Source organism: Ranitomeya variabilis, chromosome 3 (assembly GCF_051348905.1).
Source record: "Ranitomeya variabilis isolate aRanVar5 chromosome 3, aRanVar5.hap1, whole genome shotgun sequence".
Lineage (NCBI taxonomy): Eukaryota > Metazoa > Chordata > Amphibia > Anura > Dendrobatidae > Ranitomeya > Ranitomeya variabilis.
The window spans coordinates 526,315,868-526,337,864 of record NC_135234.1 but is presented as its reverse complement, the minus strand read 5'-3'; the positions used below and the strand labels follow the sequence as shown (position 1 = coordinate 526,337,864).

General features: G+C 41.7%; 1 protein-coding gene across 3 annotated transcripts in view; it reads left to right on the top strand.

The window, feature by feature from the left end:
- The window catches only part of MYO16 (myosin XVI), a 685,244-nt gene that overhangs the window by 597,163 nt on the left and 66,084 nt on the right, over window positions 1-21,997 (top strand). For all 3 annotated transcript variants that reach the window (XM_077297020.1, XM_077297019.1, XM_077297018.1), the window contains exon 28: window positions 8,194-8,296. In XM_077297020.1, the coding sequence (XP_077153135.1) occupies window positions 8,194-8,296 (103 nt within the window). The remainder of the gene's footprint in view (window positions 1-8,193; window positions 8,297-21,997) is intronic.

Below are 21,997 nucleotides of genomic sequence, written 5' to 3'. Positions count from 1 at the left end.
ACCTTGCTCCCAGTCTCTCCAAGACAAGCTAAGTTTTTGTTTGATCATTTTTTGATTATCAGTGTTCATTATGGTTTTAGTCCAGCTCGCTAAAATGTGATTTCCTCGCTTGCTGGTTGCTCTAGGGGACTGAGTTTCTCCCCCCACACCGTGAGTTGGTGTGGGGGTTCTTGAAATCTCAGTGTGGATATTTTGTAAGGGTTTTTTACTGACCGCATAGATTCCCTTTTCTATTTTCTGCTATCTAGTATTAGTGGGCCTCATTTGCTGAATCTGCTTTCACCCCTGTGTATGTGCCTTCCTCTTACCTCACCGTTATTATCTGTTGGGGGCTTCTATATCTTTGGGGATTATTTCTCTGGAGGCAAGAGAGGTCTTTCTTTCTCTCTAGGGGTAGTTAGTTCCTCAGGCTGGCTCGAGACGTCTAGGATTTTTAGGCACGTTCACCGGCTACTTCTAGTGTGTTTGGATAGGTTCAGATTTGCGGTCAGTCCAGTTTGCCACCTCCCTAGAGCTTGTCCTACGTTTGTTACTTAGCTGGAGTAATTTGTGATCCTCAACCACTAAGGATCATAACAAGCCTCCGTTCATAAGAATGCAGTGAGTGTAGGACCTGCGATGACATTGCGGTCTTGTGATTGGTCGCGTGACCGGTCGCGTGACCGCGACGTCATCGCAGGTCCTACACTCACTGCATTCTTAGGAATGGAGGCTGCCGGTTGCACCGCTGAGAGCCAGGGCCCGTCGGAGGGTGAGTATATCCATATTTTTTATTTTTATTCTTTATTTTTTACATGAATATGGATCCCAGGGCCTGAAGGAGAGTTTCCTCTCCTTCAGACCCTGGGAACCATCCAGGATTGCTCCCTGCACACGCTGTACCCGGTGTACAAGACGACCCCCGACTTTTGAGATGATTTTCAGGGGTTAAAAAGTCGTTTTATACGCCGGAAAATACGGTATTTGCGTTCCGATATTTGTGTCCCATTGACTTGCATTGGTATCAGGTATCGGTATCGGCGATATCCGATATTTTTTGGATATCGGCCAATCCAATCCGATACTTTTGAATATCGGAAGGTATCGCTCAACACTAGTGAAGAGGAACAGGGTGAAAGTAATTCAATGGCCAAGTGCAGTGACTTGCAAAAGTATTCACCCCCTTGGCAGTTTTCGTATTTTGCTGAATCACAACCTGGAATTTCACAGGTTTTTTTGAGGGTTTGCATCAGTTCATGTAAAGAACATCCCTACAACTGCAAACATTTGGTTTTCTTTCTTTTTTTTTATTAGAAGCAAACAACAAAAAGGACAAAAACAAAGCAATTACAGCTGCAAGTCACTTTAGATAAGTCTCTATGAGCTTTCCATCTCTTGCCATTGGGATTTTTGCCCATTTCTCAAGGCAAAGCTGCTCCAGCTCCTTCAAGTTAGATGGTTTCCTCTGCTGAACAGCAATCTTCAAGTCTGACCATGGATTCTCAGGTTTTGTTCAAGAACATCTCTGTATTTTGCACCATCCATCTTCCCCTCAACTCAGATCATTTTCTCTGTCCCTGCTTCTGAAAAAATACTCACAGTATGATGCTGCCTCCACCATGTTACACTGTGGGGATGGTGTTCTTGGGACGATGAACTGTGTTGGTTTGGCATTAGACATAGTGTTTGCCTTGGAGGCCAAAAAGTTTAATTTTAGTCTAATCTGTTCTTAAATTGTTCTTGTATTCAGTGAGATATTGATTGAAATCTTACTTTTCAAAGGGGGTGTACTCATTTATGCTGAGCGCATTATGTGTGTAAATATAGATACTCAGAAAAACAGACTTATACATATAACTACATATAGACAGGCTTATATGCAGATACACACGTATAAGCAGGTTTATATACAGACACACGCATAGGAAGCCTTGTAACAGATCCACATACATATAGGCAGGCTTATATACAGACACATACATATAGGCAGGCACATGTACAGACACACATATATGTAGGTTCATAAACAGACACACACAGACACATATAGACAGGCATATACACACACATATAGGTAGGCTTATATACGAACACACATAGTCAGGCTTAGAATTATTACATTTTTTTTAATGGCCTTCATCTCAATCTCGAGCCATGGTGACTTAATGGATGAATGATCCTTTTGCCTTGTTGCTTCTGATCTTCGTATCTTGATGTCCTTCACTTCAGTTTCATATGTCCATCGCAATTAGGCAAATTTTGCTGACATTGCAATATCACAATTTTTTCCAGCAGTGACATTTTATACATCATTTATGATGATAGAGTTGGGCTTCAAATCCCCCTCGCCCAAAAAATTTTGTCAAAAAAATTGCAGTGCTATATTGATACTGCAGTCTTAGTGCTCCATCTGAAATCAGAACATTTTGCTGGCAATGAAATACTTCAATTTTTTTTAGCAGTGACATTTTATACATTTATTGTGCTATAGTTGGGCCTCAAACACCCAAATAAAAAAAAGGATGGCAGATAATGCTTCCAGTCACTTTGCCAGCATCACCCTGTCTACCACACTATCCAGTCTCAGTAGCCGTGATTCTGGACCACATAATCCTTACCCTGATTTTCCTTCCTCCCACTATGCCGAGTGCCTGGTGACAAGTGATCCCACACTTGGACATGAGGAGATCACATGTAGCGATACTCAAATATTTGTGCAGCCACTCTCACAAGAAGGCGATGGTGGGTAAAATGCAATTACTGTCGCAAGAGCTGGATGATGATGAGACACAATTGCCAGCAAGTGGTGTTGTCACGTCAGCAAGTCAGGAGGAGGACCGGAGTGCTGATGTGCAAAATGAAATTGTGGGTGACGAAGACACTGATTCAACCTGGGAAAGTGACATGCAGAACGAGGACAGTAGTACTCAGGTGTCGGGATCTGCAGCACCGCAACGGGCAGGAAGAGACAGTGGGGTGGCCACAGACACAAGGCAGGCAACTGATCCCCAGAGCAGGAAAGGCCAGTTGCACCATCTGCACTGCTAGCATCAGCAGGGGTAGCACAACTACCAGCCTGGCAACCACCAGCATGCTCAGGCACATGACAGCAAAGCACTCGACTAGTTGGGCTGAACACCAGAGTCCAGAAACAGTGTCTGCTGGTAACACCACTGCCTCTTTGCCTGCTGTACGTTCACCCCAATCCTCTGTCCATGACACAGGCGAAGAGTAAAGATGCCTCCCATCCTGCACCTGTCATTGCACACTTGCAACCACCATCAGCAACTACATTCATGTACTTGTCCCAGCGCAACGTTCAGTTGTCACTGCCCAAGTTTTTGGAATGCAAGCATAAATATGCAGCCACCCACCAACAGGCCACAATGCTAAATGGCTACATTTCCAGACTGCTTGCCCTGGAAATGTTGCCATTTAAGCTTGTGGAAACGGAAGCTTTCAGCAGCCTCATGGCAACAGCCTTCCCTTGGTACTCGTTCCCCAGCTGCCACGATATTTCTCATTGTGCCGTCCCCACCTTATTCAAGCATGTGTTCCATAACATCAGATGTACCCTGACCAACACTGTTACTGAGAAGGTCCACTTAACCATGGACACGTGGACAAGTGCTTGTTGCCAGGTATGCTATACTATTCCCTGATGGCACACTGGATGAGCATTGTGGAAGCCGGAACCCAGTCAGACTCTGAGACGGAACACTCTCCATCTCATAAATGTCAACATCATTTGCAAGCTCTAAGCACTGCAGCACTGCCTTAGCCAAGAAGCAACAGGCTCTGCTGAAGCTTATCTGCATAGATGACAAACTGCATAGAGTTGTTGAAAGGTATTAAAGACCAGGCTGATCTGTGGCTGTTGCCTGCAAATCTACAACCAGGCATAGTTATGTGTGACAGTGGCCGTACCTGGTGGTGTCACTGAAGCTTGGCAACCTCACACATGTACCATGGATGGCCCACATGGTCAACTTTGTGGTTCAGCAGTTTCTCAAAACATGCCCAGATCTGCCTGAGCTAATTGTGAGAGTGCACTGCGTGTGTGCCCATTTTCGAAAGTTGCCTACAGCTACCATCGCCCTGGCAGTGCTCAAGCAGCATTTGCAACTTCCAGCTCACCGACTGGTGTGCAATGTCACCATGCTTTGAAACTCAATGTTACATACTGTATGTTGGCAAGGCTTTGTGAGCAGCAGAGGGCAGTAGTTGAATATCAGCTGAAACATGCTCGTCAGTATTCTGGTCAGTCTCCGCATTTAAGAGCTGATGGGTGGGCATGGATGTCTGACATCTGTGCGGTTCTCCAAGACTTTGAGGACTGAACCAAGATGGTGAGCTGTGATGACGCCATAATCAGTGTCACCATCCCAGACCATTCTCTGTCTACTGAAAGGCTCGCCACTAACAATTAAAGAAGAGGCTTTGTAGGCGGAGTAAGTTGAGATGGAGCAAGAAACTTTACAGGATGATGCTACACAGTCCAGCCTCATCTAATCTTTTCAATACGGTTTGGGTAATAATGAGGAGGAGGAATTGGAGCTGGTTGCCTGCACTGCAGATTGTACTACCCACACCACCTTCATCCTGTCTATTCAATGTGGATGGCCTGAAGACGAGGAGGAGAGGGATGACGAGGAGCAGAAGATGGTCCTGTTGGTGGAGACAGGGAAGTCTTGGATGCTGGCAGTCTGGTACACATGGCTGAGTTTATGTTCCACTGCTTTTCCCGTGACTCTCGAGTTGTACGCATTTTGGCCAACACTAATTACTATTTAATCACCCTTATAGACCCATGCTACAAGAAGAACTTTCTATCTCTCCTTCCAATAGTGAGAGGTCTAATAAAATATTGCAGTATCAGAAGGCCCCAGTTGAAGAATTATTAAAATAATTCCCATCTGACAGTGCTGGAGGCATAAGTCATAGTTCCTTGGACAACCGAGGAGTACAGTTGAGGGAGACACACACTAGATGCAGCAAAAGCAGTGGAACACTATAAAAGGTTTAGCACAGTGCTCTCAGACCCTCCCAGTGTCAATGCGTTGATGAGCGGGGTACTCTGGCAAGGAGGGAAAATCTTTGGAAGGTGATGAAGGAGTAACTTGCCGACCATACCAGCGTCCTCCATGATTCCTCTGTGCCTTACAACTATTGAGTATCCAAGCAAGACGCGTTGCATGAACTGTCTCTCTTTGCCTTGGCGGTCCTGGCCTGCACTGCCATTAGCGTTTTGTCAGAGGGGATTTTTAGTGCCTCTGGGGCTATTATAACCGATAGGTGCATCCATCTGTTAACTGAAAATGCTGATAAGCTGACTCTTATCAAAATGAACAAGGGCTGGCTTGGCCCAGACTTCTTAACACCACCGGATGACAGCAGTGAAACATAAACTGAAATCCAGTTGGTTTTTTTGTGGTCTATTACCATGCACCCCTTCCCACCCAAACATGGGTTTATGCTTCAGGATTTCATCTTCTTTGTGTTGTGCGCATCCTCCTCCACCACTATATCAACAGGGTAATCATGCAACCCTTACATTTGCTTTACATTTTTTAAGGGTGTTTATGATGCCTGTATTAACAATTGGGAGAGGCCTACCTCTAACATTCTTTGATATATATATTTATACCCCCCAGGTTAAATGTTTTCAGCCCATGCGCGTATTGCATGCATATTACCAGTCTAGGATACCCACTCCTTAATAATGGGAAAAAAGTTTTCTGAGGCCCTCCACTACATCTCTTCAAAGGGTCATTGGAGTGCCTATTTCTTATTTTTGGCATCCCTTGCACTTAGTGCATACACTTTACCAGTGTAGGAAACCCACTCCTTAGTAATGGGAAAAAAATGCTTTTCTGAGGCTCCACTGTCTAGTTGAGGGAACATTTCTGGAAACCAAAAAAGCCAGTTGGTTCTATTAGCATATGATCCAGTACCTTGTGGGTTGTCAGGTGGTCATCACATAGGGAGTTCTCACACAGGAGACATTGTACAGTAAATACAGAAGATTGTGGTCTCCTCCATATTAGGCTGAGTAGATACGAAACACTCCACTATATTCCCCAGCAGAGTTGAGGAAATAACAGTCCTTGATGCTGCTACTTTAAACTAATTGCTTTTTTCAGAGCTAATTCAAATAGATTTTATTCTCTAATAATACCTCTCTTGTCTGCAAATCGTGTAGGGTGCGCTATCTCAGTAGGGATAGTGTATTAAAGCCATCTAGTTAGTTTTTTAGTTTTTTTTACAATGATCTGTACTCAGAAATTCATCAAAGCATGCAAAATTAACTGATTTAATGTGTCCTTTCACAGTTTAACTGTAGCAGCTGTATGTAAGAGGAAGTGGTGGGAGACTTTGCTACTGGAGCTGGAATTACCACTTCTAAACTCTCCAGTGCTTTGTTTCCATCCATTTCTGGGGCTTCTTGAAGTATGTCTGGGGTCATTGTCCTGCTGGAAGACCAATGACCTCTGATGGAAGCCCATCTTTTTTTTACTGGACATTACTTTTCTATCCTAATTCTTTACAATTCATGATGCCTTGCACACAGCAAAACAAACTCAAAATGTCTTTGAACCGCAACCAAATTTGTCTGTAGCCACTGTGTGCTTTGATTTGTATGCCTCATTCCATTTACAGTAAACAGTAGAATGATGTGCCTTACCAAAAAGCTCTATCTTGTTTTCATCTGCCACAAGACACCTGCTGGCTCTAACAGTGAGGGCCAACTGCTGGTCCTCTAACAATAGTAAGGGCTGCCTGATGGCTCTCTACAAATAGTGAGGGCCACTTGATGGGCCTGATAAAAAAAGTGTGACTTTCAGAGACCCTCCTTCATAAATTAAACAGAATGCTTCTGATCATGTCTCACACACCACATAGCCAGATAAGGTAGTAAAATGTTAAAATTGCATTTCCTGATGAATGTTAATTTCACCATTGAAAGCAATCCAAATGAGGAAAAACACAGCAAAAACAATGGGTTTGAACAAAGCCCAAGGTGTGGAGGAGCATTTTTTTCTCTTATTTATTTTGTCTTATATGCAAGTCATTAACATGGAAAGATTGCTTAATATATTTTCCAGTAAAATCCATTTTAATTTCAGTTTTACATGTTTTATTGTCAGTCTGTAAAAGTGGTGTAACATTGTCTGTCTTCCTGATGTTGCTCCCTGTTGCCATTTCAGCTCTGTTTCCATCAATTTCAGAAATTTTTAGAGGGAGTACTATAAAAAAGCTCTATTTTCCCATTTATTTCCATTATACTCGTTACTCGGGTCGAGCAACTGAGCATTATGATTTGCTGGACTTGAGTAACGAGTACCTGGGCATTTTAGTGCTCACTCATAGCTACTAACTGACATATGAGTATATTTTTAAATAGTGGGAATAAATGAATCCAATGCAGACACAATGAGAACCTACAACCTAGAAGAAAAAAAAGCCCCCTGTGAATGCATATCTAAACCCTTACAACTTTCAAGTGTGTAAAGCACATCATATTTTTCTATACTCTGGTTTTCAGAAGGCTAAGGGTATGTTTCCACGGTCAGGAAACGCTGCTTGTTTGACGCTGCGCAGAGCTGCAGCGTCAAACAAGCAGCGTCCAGATGTTCCAGCATAGTGGAGGGGATTTTATGAAATCCCGTCTCCACTATGCGTGGAAACCCGCACGCGGCGGCCCTGCGACTCCGGACATGCTGCGCGTCTTTTCAGATCGCAGCATGTCCGTACACCTTGCGGGGACGCAGCATCCCCGCAAGGCATATCACAGGGCGCTATGGGAGAGAGCGATCATCCCGGATGTGAAGAGTTAACACATCCGGCATGATCGCGTCCCAAAAAGGGGGCGCGGGCTTAGCGCCGAGCGGCTTCGCCGCTGCGGCGATACCGCCGGCCATCCTGACAGTGGAAACATACCCTTAAGACGTGCAAAAATAGTTACTGCCCTTTATTCGGGAGCATTATGCAGTTGCTTATCTGCATATGGCAATATTTGCACAGCCATGTGGTACAAGCCATTGATACATAATATCGCACTAATTGCATGTAAATAGCATATGTCCATAAATATGTAAATATCATAATCTGTATATAGAATATATGATGTCAAGTCACAGGAGACATTTTCATTTGGTAGCTCTCTGCTGAAACATCTTTTTATAAACCATTACTCCTTTATCTCAACTTCAGGTATAGGCACTTAACAGAAATCTTAACAAGACAAAAGCATAAAGCATCACCTGAAGAGAAATGCCGGCATGTTCTAGAGCAATGCAAACAGCAAGGATGGCAGGTAATCTTAACTCAACTCATTTGCATTGGATGAAGTTCATAATTTTCCTTACTCGCTCCCTTTTTTGCTAGAAGAGATGCATTTATTAGAGGGATTCCCAAGTGTCTAGATTTTCTAGGAAATGCTTATTTTTCCCGGAATTTAATTTCTCACATTATTAAGTATTTCCTTGAATTGCTTTATCTTGTAATAAGGTTCACTGGGAGGTAATTGAAATAAGCTAATACAGAGTGGCCAAAAAGAAGGTATTTTTTAATAATAATTTTATAAGATATTATATATAATTATGTATCATATATTATATTATGCGTTAGCAAAATTACTTGGCTTTGCATGGATCTTTTTTTGTTTAACTGTTTGTGCTTGGGGTGAAAAACTTTGCTAGTGATATGAAGCCAACATGTTCAATAAACTAAACTTTTTGGGGCAAAAAAAAAAAATCGAAGAGGTTATGTATTTTTAAGTTATTTAATTATAAAAAAAACATAAAATAATAAAACTACCGTATTTTGATTATTGTCACATTAGTAATGAAAAGGCACAAAGCATTCTAATTTCTTAGAAATCTGAGACAACACTTATCACGAGTTTACTGTGACAGAGAGGTGCCAGAAGACAGCAGCGTCTGATTTCCCACACTGATTAAAAGCACAACACAATCATATTAAAATGGGCAGGTTTCTGCCAGCAGTGCAGGGGTTAAAATATTCAGTTGAGAGCTGACATTTTCCGATCACTCCACTATTTTCCCTCACTCCTCTCATTTTGCACTCACACCTTTTCATTTTCACCTCACACCTCTCATTTTCACCTCAGTATATACATGTTTGTCATCTCTCTTATATATAGTATACACCTGTATGTCATCTCCTGTATATAGTATATACCTGTATGTCATCTCCCCTGTATATAGTATATACCTGCTGTGTGTCATCTCCCCTGTATATAGTATATACCTGTATGTCATCTCCTCCTATATATAATATATACCTGTATGTAATCTCCTCCTGTATACAGTATATACCTGTGTGTCATCTCACCTATATATTGTATATATCTGTGTGTCATCTCCTCCTGTATATAGTATATACCTGTATGTCATCTCCTCCTGTATATACTATATACCTGTAGGTAATCTGCTCCTGTATATAGTATATACCTGTGTGTCATCTCCTTCTGTATATAGTATATACCTGTATGCCATCTCCTGCTGTATGTAGTATGTACCTGTATGTCATCTCCTCCTCTATATAGTATATACCTGTGTGTCATCTCTCCTGTATATAGTATATATCTGTGTGTCATCTCCTCCTGCATATAGTATATACCTGTGTGTCATCTCCCCTGTAAATAGTATATACGTGTGTCATCTCCTCCTGTATATAGTATATATCTGTATGTCATCTCCTCCTGTATTAGACCTCGTTCACACGTTATTTGGTCAGTATTTTTACCTCAGTATTTGTAAGCTAAATTGGCAGCCTGATAAATCCCCAGCCAACAGTAAGCCCACCCCCTGGCAGTATATATTAGCTCACACATACACATAATAGACTGGTCATGTGACTGACAGCTGCCGGATTCCTATATGGTACATTTGTTGCTCTTGTAGTTTGTCAGCTTATTAATCAGATTTTTATTTTTGAAGGATAATACCAGACTTGTGTGTGTTTTAGGGCGAGTTTCGTGTGTCAAGTTGTGTATGTTGAGTTGCGTGTGGCGACATGCATGTAGCGACTTTTGTGAGATGAGTTTTGTGTGGCAACATGCGTGTAGCAACTTTTTGTGTGTCGAGTTGCATGTGACAGGTTAGTGTAGCAAGTTGTGTGCAGCAAGTTTTGCGCATGGCGAGTTTTGCGCATGGCGAGTTTTATGTGTGGTGCCTTTTGAGTATGTGCAAGTTTTGTGTGAGGCAACTTTTGCATGTGTTGCAACTTTTGTGCATGTGGCAATTTTTCCGCGTGTGCAAGTTTTGTGTGTGGTGAGTTTTCCATGAGGTGAGTTTTGCACGTGTGGCGAGTTTTGCATGTGGAGAGTTTTGCGCATGGCGAGTTTTGAGCGGCGACTTTTGTGTTTCGACTTTTATGTGGCGAGGTTGGTGTATGTGTGGTGAAATGTGCGCTGAGGGTGGTATATGTGTTCCAGCACGTGGTAGTGTGTGGCGCATTTTGTGTGTGTGTTCATATCCCCGTGGTGGTGTGGTGATTATCCCATGTCGGGGCCCCACCTTAGCAACTGTACAGTATATACTCTTTGGCGCCATCGCTCTCATTCTTTAAGTCCCCCTTGTTCACATCTGGCAGCTGTTAATTTGCCTCCAACACTTTTCCTTTCATTTTTTCCCCATTATGTAGATAGGGGCAAAATTGTTTGGTGAATTGGAAAGCGCGGGGTTAAAATTTCACCTCACAACATAGCTTTGACGCTCTCAGGGTCCAGACGTGTGACTGTGCAAAATTTTGTGCCTGTAGCTGCGGCGCCTCCAACACTTTTCCTTTCATTTTTTCCCCATTATGTAGATAGGGGCAAAATTGTTTGGTGAATTGGAAAGCGCGGGGTTAAAATTTCACCTCACAATATAGCCTATGACGCTCTCGGGGTCCAGACGTGTGACTGTGCAAAATTTTGTGGCTGTAGCTGCGACGGTCCAGATGCCAATCCCGGACATACATACACACATACACACATACATACACACATTCAGCTTTATATATTAGATGTAAACTTCAGGTTTCAACTGTATATACAGCCCATAGGCAGCCCAATCTCCAGACCTGAACCCCATTGAAAACCTCTGGAATGTAATCAAGGGGATGATGGTAAGTCACAAGCCATCAAACAAAGAAGAACTGCTTAAATTTTTGCACCAGAAGCAGTGTGAAAGACTGGTGAAAAGCATGCCAAGACGCATGAAAGCTGTGATTCAAAATTATGGTGATTCCACAAAATATGATTTCTGAACTCTTCCTGAGTTAAAACATTAGCATTGTTGTTTCTAAATGATTATGAATTTTTTTTTTTTTGCATTATTTGAGGTCTGAAAGCACTGTTTTTTTTATTTTGACCATTTCTCCTTTTCAGAAAAAAATACAAAATTTATAGCTTTGAAATTCGGAGACATGTCAGAAGTTTATAGACTAAAAGAACAATTGACATTTTATTCAAAAATATACCTATAAAGAGAAAAATCAGAGAAGCTGAAAATTTTGCAGTGGTCTCTTAACTTTTGCCAAAACTGTATATATATAGTTATAAAATATTTATTTAAATGTAAAATATATAATTTTTATGTCTTTTGTTGTGTGCCAGTGTGTATGCTTGTCCTTATAATTTGATTCACCTATACACTTAATTTTTGGCCACCGTTTATATTTGTATAGTACTATGCTTTATTCAGAACCAAAGGAGTTGTTTTTGTGTAACTGCTTACATAGCTTAGTGAAGGTAAAAGCAACCAATCTATAGTCCAGATAAGTAAAGAAATTAGTATTGCTGTTCTATGAGAATTGTCTGAACTGGCAGAAACCTATAACTGTGTGAACAAGGCTAAGGTTCTTTACAAATCATTTTTTAGTAACTGTGTCATTAGTTCTGTCTGGGTTTCCATCCTTGCTTGATGGCAAGAATAGATAGCACACATTGCTATTCTTCAACATCTTAACATCAAAATCGCAACATTCTTAACAGAATTTAAGACTTGTTCAAACATACCTATGTGGAGAAAATCAAATTACATTATGCAAATTAATTGGATGGTGTCCTGAGGGCGATCCTAGTCCCCACAAGTGCTCCAACGTACCACACCACCCCTGCTCAATGGCTCCACGTTATAAAAAACAGAGCAAGAGGGCGCTCCTAGGATTACACCTGATGGTCAAGAGAAACGTACAATAAATCGGAGATCCACTCACCTGTCCGGGTTGTGCACCCTTGGACAACCACGGGAGAAGCCTGCGGTGAGTGGAGAGCCGGCCGTCAAGCTGTGAGGCATGGAATCCAAGCTGACATGTGACTAGACCACATAATCACGGGTCCTGCGGATCTCCAAATGGTAATGCCTGTGCTGCTCCATCCGCAACTCACAACGGAGTGTAGGTAAATGAAGGCAAGAATGTGCGGTCAGGTGGAGCGCTGGGCATATAGGACAGAAGGTTAAAAAATGTACAAACCTTTATTAAAATGCTGAACACACAACGTATTTTGGCGGCTGAATGTCGCCTTCATCAGGAGAAGGAAGAACATTACAATAGATAGCTTATACTGTATATAACAAATGAACAGGAAGTGATCTGAAAACCATTAACCCCTCCTTAGCCTAACCATCAAAAACATGATTAAAAAGTGAAATGACAATAATCTCCTCATTAAAAGGAAAAGTAATAATGAAAATAAAAATAATAATAATAATAAAAATAAAAAGATCCACAAAAAAAACCAGAATAAGGGATAAATAAAAACAATAGGAGAACGCGTATATTGCTTCACCTTCTCCAATGATAAATTGAGGCCATCAGGAGACAATGTACCAAGTTTGAAGATCCAGTAGTTCTCCTTATTAATGAGTCTCCTGTATCTATTTGCACAGGACTCGGATATATGGTCAATAATGGTCAGCCTCATCTCCCTAGGGTTTTTTGAATGTCCCAATAGAAAATGTTTTGAAACACTGTGAAGAAGGTAACCTGTCCTAATGTGTCTATGCTTATTAAGTCTTGCCTGCATAGTCTGTATCGTGCGGCCTACATATTGCAGGCCGCAAGCACATTCTATCAAGTACACAGCATAGGAAAATGACATGAAACATTACATTTAATTTGAAAAGTTTCTCCCATAGTGCGAGATAAAAAAGTTCTGGCTCCATTAACAATAATAGGACAGCATAGACATTTAGGAGCATTACACCGAAAACAACCTAGCTTGCATTCAAGAGACTTGCAATATGCTACTAGGAGCTACTAAATTTCTGAGATTTCGGCTACGCCTATAAATAATTCTTGGTTTATGGGGTAACCTTTTTGATAAAACTGGGTCATTCCTCAGGATGAACCAATATTTATTCATCAACCTTTGGAGCATCTGCTGCTACTGACTAAAAGTTGTTACAAGACTCAAATTTTTTGCAATATCATCCTGTTCTTTTGGGTAAGATGTAGAATGTATCTTTTCGATACAATCTGCTTGGGTCATTGCCCTAATTCTATTAAAGGCATCATTGAGCAACCTTCTGGAATATCCTTTAGCCACGAATCGTCTTTTCAGAACTTTTGATTCAAGGAGAAAATCATCATCAATACTACAATTCTTACGTATCCTCCAATATTGCCCATATGGAATGTTTTTAATCGAACTAGGGTAGTGTCCACTGTCGAACCCAAGGTAGCTGTTCACATCGACCTTTTTGAAATGCGTAGCTGTGGGCAATCTCCCAGAGGCATCCAGCCGGATGGACAAGTGTTGTGGATTCTGTTTGTGGGCTCCCTCTGGTGGTTACTGCTGGTACTGGGTGACTTTGGTGGGTTGTGGCCTTTGGTTTCCACCTGTCCATCAGTGGCTGGGTGTTTCCTATTTTACCTGGCCTTTCTGTCATTTCCCTTGCCGGCTATCAATGTATTCAGATGTGCTCTGTTTGGTTCCTGCCTACCTGCTCCCAGATCTTTCAGGATAAGCTAAGTGCTAATTTTCAGTTGTTTGGTTTTTTGTCCAGCTTGCTTATTATGTCTCTATGCTAGCTGGTAGCTCTAGTGGACTGAGGTTCTCCCCATGTGCCATGAGTTGGCACATGGGTTCTTGTAATCTCAGGATGGTTTTTTTTGATTAGGGTTTTTTGCTGACCGCTCAGTCCCCTTTTGTATCGTTCTGCTTTCTAGTTTACAGCGGGCCTCAATTTGCTAAAACTATATATATCATCTCTATGTGTGTGCCTTCCTCTCATTTCACCGTCAATACATGTGGGGGGCAACTATATCTTTTGGGGTTCATTCCGCTGGAGGCAAGTGAGGTCTTTATTTTCTCTGCAGTGCTAGTTAGCTCTTAGGCTGGTGCGTGGCGTCTAGAACCAACGTATGCACGCTCCCTGGCTATCTCTAGTTGCGTTTGTCAGGCGTAGTGCAGCGGTCAGCCCAGGTTCCATCACCCTAGAGCTCGTCCGTAATATATTTGTACTTTGCTTGTCCTGTGCTATCCCTAGCCATTGGGATTCATGACAGACAAGTCCAAGAATTGAATAGCTTCTTCTGCAATGTTAGAAGTAAATGACAGCCCCCAAGAATTAGAATTCAAATGAGCCACGATCTCAATAGCCTCCTCCCTCGTGCCTCTCCATATAAAAAACAGATCATTGATAAAGCAGTGATATAAAACGATATGGGTTATAGCCAGGGAGGACTGCGCAATGTGGACAGACTCAAAAAGCCCCATGAATAGATTGGCATAACTCGGGGCAAATCTTGTACACACATGCAGTGTGCTTTGCAATTCAGTGCAATTCATTGTGTTTTTGTCCAGCTTAGACTTTGTTTGGATTTTTCAGTCATGCTGGATTCTCAGGAGATGCAGATATACTTTCTATGTCTTTAGTTAGATGTAGTATATTTGTATTATCTGCTGTGGATATTTTTAGGATTTTAATACTGACCGCTTAGAATTCTGTCCTATCCTTTTCTATTTAGCTAGAAGTGCCTCTTTTGCTAAATCCTGTTTTTCTGCCTGCGTGTGTTTTTCCTCTTATACTCACAGTCAATATTTGTGGGGGGCTGCCTATCCTTTGGGGTTCTGCTCTGAGGCAAGATAGAATTCCCATTTCTATCTATAGGGGTATTTAGTCCTCCGGCTGTGTCGAGGTGTCTAGGACGTGTTAGGTACATCCCACGGCTACTTCTAGTTGCGGTGTTAGTTTAGGGTTTGCGGTCAATACAGGTACCACCTACTCCTGAGAAAGTCTCTCATGCGGCTCCAAGGTCACCGGATCATAACAGTACAACTGGCCAACAATGAGTTAAATGCATCTCAGAAGAAGGGAAGAAAGAGCCTTTTTTTTTTCTGTAGCCTGATTGGTCTTTTCTTCCCTCTTTTCCTCTGGGTGACTGAGGAGTCTTGTGCTAGCATGGATGTTCAGGGAATAGTTTCTCGTATAGACCAGCTTGCTGCTAAGGTACAGGGTATTTCGGATTATATTGTTCAGACTCCGCTTTTAGAACCTAGGATTCCTACTCCTGACTTGTTTTTTGGGGACAGGTCCAAATTTTTGAGTTTTAAAAACAATTGTAAACTGTTTTTTGCTCTGAAGCCTCGTTCCTCTGGTGAGCCCATTCAGCAGGTTAAAATTGTCATCTCCCTGCTGCGTGGTGACCCTCAGGATTGGGGATTTTCCCTGGAATCTGGGAATCCGGCCTTGCTTAATGTAAATGCCTTTTTTCAGGCTCTAGGATTATTATATGATGAACCAAATTCTGTGGATCAAGCGGAGAAGACCTTGTTGGCCCTGTCTCAGGGTCAAGAAGCGGCAGAATTGTATTATCAGAAATTTAGAAAATGGTCTGTGCTGACTAAATGGAATGGGGATGCTTTGGCGGCAATTTTCAGAAAGGGTCATTCTGAATCTGTTAAAGATGTGATGGTGGGGTTTCCCACGCCTGTTGGTCTGAGTGATTCTATGTCTCTGGCCATTCAGATTGATCGGTGCTTGCGGGAGCACAGAACTGTGCGCGCTGTGGCGTTGTCCTCAGAGCAGATGCCTGAGCCTATGCAGTGTGATAGGATTCTGTCTAGAACGGAACAACAAGGATTCAGACGTCAGAATAGGTTGTGTTTTTATTGTGGCGATGCTTCTCATGTCATTTCAGTCTGCCCAAAGCGTACAAAGAGAATCGCTAGTTCAGTTACCATCGGAACTGTACAACCTAAATTTCTGTTATCTGTGACCTTGATCTGCTCACTGTCGTCATTTTCTGTCATGGCGTTTGTGGATTCAGGCGCCGCTTTGAATTTAATGGACTTTGAATTTGCCAGGAGCTGTGGTTTCCCCTTGCAGTCTTTGAAGAACCCTATTCCTTTAAGGGGCATTGATGCTACACCTTTGGCTAAAAATAAACCCCAGTTTTGGACACAGGTGACCATGTGCATGGCGCCAGCCCATCAGGAAGATTGTCATTTTCTGGTATTGCATAATTTGCATGATGCTATTGTGCTGGGGTTTCCATGGTTGCAGATACATAATCCTGTGTTGGATTGGAAGTCTATGTCTGTGACTAGTTGGGGTTGTCAGGGGGTTCATAATGACATTCCTGTGATGTCAATCTCCTCTTCCTCCTCTTCTGAAGTTCCAGAGTTTTTGTCTGATTTTCAGGATGTATTCGATGAGCCCAAGTCCAGTTCCCTTCCACCGCATAGGGACTGTGATTGTGCTATTGACTTGATTCCAGGCTGTAAGTTTCCTAAGGGCCGACTTTTCAATCTGTCTGTGCCAGAACATACCGCCATGCGGAGTTATGTTAAGGAGTCTTTGGAGAAAGGGCATATTCGGCCATCTTCTCCACCGTTGGGAGCGGGATTTTTTTTTGTTGCTAAGAAGGATGGCTCCTTGAGACCCTGTATTGATTATCGCCTCTTGAATAAGATCACGGTCAAGTTTCAATACCCTTTACCTTTGCTTTCCGATTTGTTTGCCAGGATTAAGGGGGCTAGTTGGTTTACTAAAATTGACCTTCGGGGGGCATATAATCTTGTTCGTATTAAGCAGGGTGACGAATGGAAAACTGCGTTTAATACGCCCGAAGGCCATTTTGAATACCTTGTGATGCCATTCGGGCTCTCTAATGCTCCATCTGTTTTTCAGTCCTTCATGCATGATATCTTCCGGAATTATCTTGATAAATTCATGATTGTATATTTGAAAAAAGAAAAAAGACAAGGCGCCCCCAATGTGTCACACTGTTTAAAAAACACACATACAATCCTTTGTAGGGAATGTGCTCACCTATTGAACTTGTGAACCTGGGTCACAACTCCCAAGAAGGCATAATCGTAGCAGCAGGTCTCCACAAGAATCCAAAAGGATGCTGGAGGTAATAGTCTTAGGCGAACTGAAGACCGCGCACACGAGGTAGATTTAGGGTGGTTTATTGAAGCCTACGCGTTTCAAGAGCTATCTTGCTCTCTTCTTCAGGGCATATAGTACAAAACACAAATATGGGGTATATTTATACAAAAGGGAAGGGGAGGGGCCCCAAGGCCCTTGTATTATGATACATAAACACCTTTAAAACACATATTAATAACATATAAAAACATTACTCTTTATTATTTATAACCTAGGAACATTAATTGATATAAATAGAAAAAATAAATTTAAAATTTAAAAATATAAATAAGCCCTGAAAAAAAAAACACATAAGTAACCTAATGGGTATTCGAACCGGGGAACTTTGTATAATAATTCTATTGTTTAAGCTATTCTAGTCCTTGCGCCACAGAATACTGATAAGTTCTTTACTAATTTCTCTTGTGGAGATGAAAAAATCCGAAAATGATCTTATGGGCAAAAGGGCAAAATATTGCAGAAAAAAAAACAAAAAAAAAACAAACAAACAATATATGCCGTTATTAATTACTAAAAAATTGCATGGAGTAATTGTTATTATAAATTATATATAGTTAAAAAATATTAAAATTATTACAACATGAGTAGTACTAGAACCATCCCATGGGACCAAAAGAAAAATTATTATTTGGAATGAGGCTCAATGATAGGAACCACACTTCAATTAGAGAGTTTATTAAGTCACAGGAGGTCTGACATTACATTTAGCCCTTCAGGCTCCAGAGAATTCAAGGTATATATCCAAAAAACCTCTTTCTTATTAAGTGACTGTGTGCGATTAGGGACATGTGCAGGAACGTGATCAATGGGGTGAACATGAAATAGTGAAGGATTACTATTATGTGAGATGCTGAAGTGTTTGGAAAGACCATGTTTGAGATAACCTATTTTAATATTGTGTTGATGGGAATTCATACGGAGGTGAAGTGGTTGTGTTGTCCTGCCAACATATATCTTGTTGCATGGACAAGTAATAATGTAAATAACATAGGAGGTAGTGCAGGTGAAATGGTGACTGATTGGAAAAGGGTGAGGAAAAGAGGAGTGTTTAAATGCTGTACTGGTATGTGCTATGATACCACAGCACAGACATTTCTTGTGAGAGCATTTGAATATACCTGGTTTTAGTGAAGAAGGTGATTTTTTCAATTCATCAGGGAGTCTGCTAGGTGCCAGTTTATTTTTCAAGCTGGGTGCTCTCCTAAAGATAATTTTAGGATGTTGCGGCACCAGCTTTTCCAGTATATTAGAGGATAATATAGTATATCACCATTTCACCTGCACTACCTCCTATGTTATTTACATTATTACTTGTCCATGCAACAAGATATATGTTGGCAGGACAACACAACCACTTCACCTCCGTATGAATTCCCATCGACACAATATTAAAATAGGTTATCTCAAACATGGTCTTTCCAAACACTTCAGCATCTCACATAATAGTAATCCTTCACTATTTCATGTTCACCCCATTGATCACGTTCCTGCACATGTCCCTAATCGCACACAGTCACTTAATAAGAAAGAGGTTTTTTGGATATATACCTTGAATTCTCTGGAGCCTGAAGGGCTAAATGTAATGTCAGACCTCCTGTGACTTAATAAATTCTCTAATTGAAGTGTGGTTCCTATCATTGAGCCTCATTCCAAATAACAATTTTTCTTTTGGTCCCATGGGATGGTTCTAGTACTACTCATGTTGTAATAATTTTAATATTTTTTAACTATATATAATTTATAATAACAATTACTCCATGCAATTTTTTAGTAATTAATAACGGCATATATTGATTTTTTTTTTTTTTTCTGCAATACTTTGCTCTTTTGCCCATAAGATCATTTTCAGATTTTTTCATCTCCACAAGAGAAATTAATAAAGAACTTATCAGTATTCTGTGGCGCAAGGACTAGAATAGCTTAAACAATAGAATTATTATACAAAGTTCCCCGGTTCGAATACCCATTAGGTTACTTATGTGTTTTTTTTTTCAGGGCTTATTTATATTTTTAAATTTTAAATTTTAAATTTATTTTTTCTATTTATATCAATTAATGTTCCTAGGTTATAAATAATAAAGAGTAATGTTTTTATATGTTATTAATATGTGTTTTAAAGGTGTTTATGTATCATAATACAAGGGCCTTGGGGCCCCTCCCCTTCCCTTTTGTATAAATATACCCCATATTTGTGTTTTGTACTATATGCCCTGAAGAAGAGAGCAAGATAGCTCTTGAAACGCGTAGGCTTCAATAAACCACCCTAAATCTACCTCGTGTGCGCGGTCTTCAGTTCGCCTAAGACTATGATTGTATATTTGGATGACATCTTAATTTTTTCCGATGATTGGGAGTCTCATGTGAAGCAGGTCAGGATGGTATTTCAGATCCTTCGTGATAATACTTTGTTTGTGAAGGGGTCTAAGTGTCTCTTTGGAGTGCAGAAGGTTTCTTTTTTGGGCTTTATTTTTTCTCCCTCATCTATAGAGATGGATCCGGTTAAGGTTCAGGCCATTCATGATTGGATTCAACCCACATCTGTGAAGAACCTTCAGAAATTTTTGGGCTTTGCTAATTTTTATCGCCGTTTCATTGCAAACTTCTCCAGTGTGGTTAAACCCCTGACCGATTTGACGAAGAAAGGCGCTGATGTAACGAATTGGTCCCCTGTGGCTGTCTCTGCCTTTCAGGAGCTTAAATGCCGATTTACTTCTGCCCCGGTGTTGCGTCAGCCAGATGTTTCTCTTCCGTTTCAGGTTTCAGAGGGAGCCAAGCACCGTATTGTGGTCTTGACCGATCATAAAAATCTGATTTACCTCGAATCTGCCAAGCGGCTGAATCCTAGACAGGCTCGATAGTCCCTGTTTTTCTCCCGATTTGATTTCGTGGTCTCGTATCTTCCGGGTTCTAAGAATGTTAAGGCTGATGCCCTCTCTAGGAGTTTTTTGCGTGATTCTCCTGAGGTATTGGAGCCGGTCGGCATTCTGAAGGAAGGGGTGGTCCTTTCTGCCATTTCCCCTGATTTGCGACGGGTTCTGCAGGAATTTCAGGCTGACAAACCTGACCGCTGTCCTGTGGGGAAACTGTTCCTGATAGATGGACTAGTAGAGTGATTTCTGAAGTGATCCTCCTGGCCATAACCCTTCCATTTGACAAGGTACTGAAGCCTCCGCCTCGAAAAGCGAGAATCCAAAATCTTCCCAACCACATACTCCAACTCCCCATCAACCAACACAGGAGCAGGAGGATCAACTGAGGGAAAAACGGGCACCACATATTTCCGTAACAAAGATCTATGGAAAACATTATGGATGGCAAAAGAGGCCGGAAGGACCAAACGAAAAGACACCGGATTGATAATCTCAGAAATCCTATAAGGACCAATAAACCGAGGCTTAAACTTAGGGGAAGAAACCTTCATAGGAACATGACGGGAAGACAACCAGACCAAATCCCCAACCTGAAGCTGGGAACCAACACACCGACGATGGTTAGCAAAACGCTGAGCCTCCTCCTGAGACAACACCAAATTGTCCACCACATGAGCCCAAATCTGCTGCAACCTGTCAACCACAGAATCCACACCAGGACAATCAGAAGGTTCAACTTGCCCCGAAGAAAAACGAGGATGAAAACCAAAATTACAAAAGAAGGGCGAAACCAAGGTAGCCGAACTAGCCCGATTATTAAGGGCAAACTCGGCCAATGGCAAGAAAGCCACCCAATCATCCTGATCAGCAGACACAAAGCATCTCAAATAAGTTTCCAAAGTCTGATTAGTTCACTCGGTCTGGCCATTTGTCTGAGGATGAAATGCGCAAGAAAAAGACAAATCAATGCCCAGCCTAGCACAAAAGGCCCGCCAAAACCTAGAAACAAACTGGGAACCTCTGTCGGACACAATATTCTCCGGAATACCGTGCAAACGAACCACATGCTGAAAAAACAATGGAACCAAATCAGAAGAGGAAGGCAATTTAGGCAAAGGCATCAAATGAACCATCTTAGAAAACCGGTCACAAACCACCCAGATAACCGACATCCTCTGGGAAAACAGAAGATCTGAAATAAAATCCATAGAAATATGCGTCCAGGGCCTCTCAGGGACCGGCAAAGGCAAAAGCAACCCACTAGCACGGGAACAACAAGGTTTGGCCCGCGCACAAGTCCCACAGGACTGCACAAAAGAACGCACATCACGCGACAAAGAAGGCCACCAAAAGGACCTACCAACCAAATCTCTGGTACCAAAAATACCAGGATGGCCAGCCAACACAGAACAATGAACCTCAGAAATCACTCTACTAGTCCATCTATCAGGAACAAACAGTTTCCCCACTGGACAGCGGTCAGGTTTGTCAGCCTGAAATTCCTGCAGAACCCGTCGCAAATCAGGGGAAATGGCAGAAAGGACCACCCCTTCCTTCAGAATGCCGACCGGCTCCAATACCTCAGGAGAATCACGCAAAAAACTCCTAGAGAGGGCATCAGCCTTAACATTCTTAGAACCCGGAAGATACGAGACCACGAAATCAAAACGGGAGAAAAACAGGGACCATCGAGCCTGTCTAGGATTCAGCTGTTTGGCAGATTCAAGGTAAATC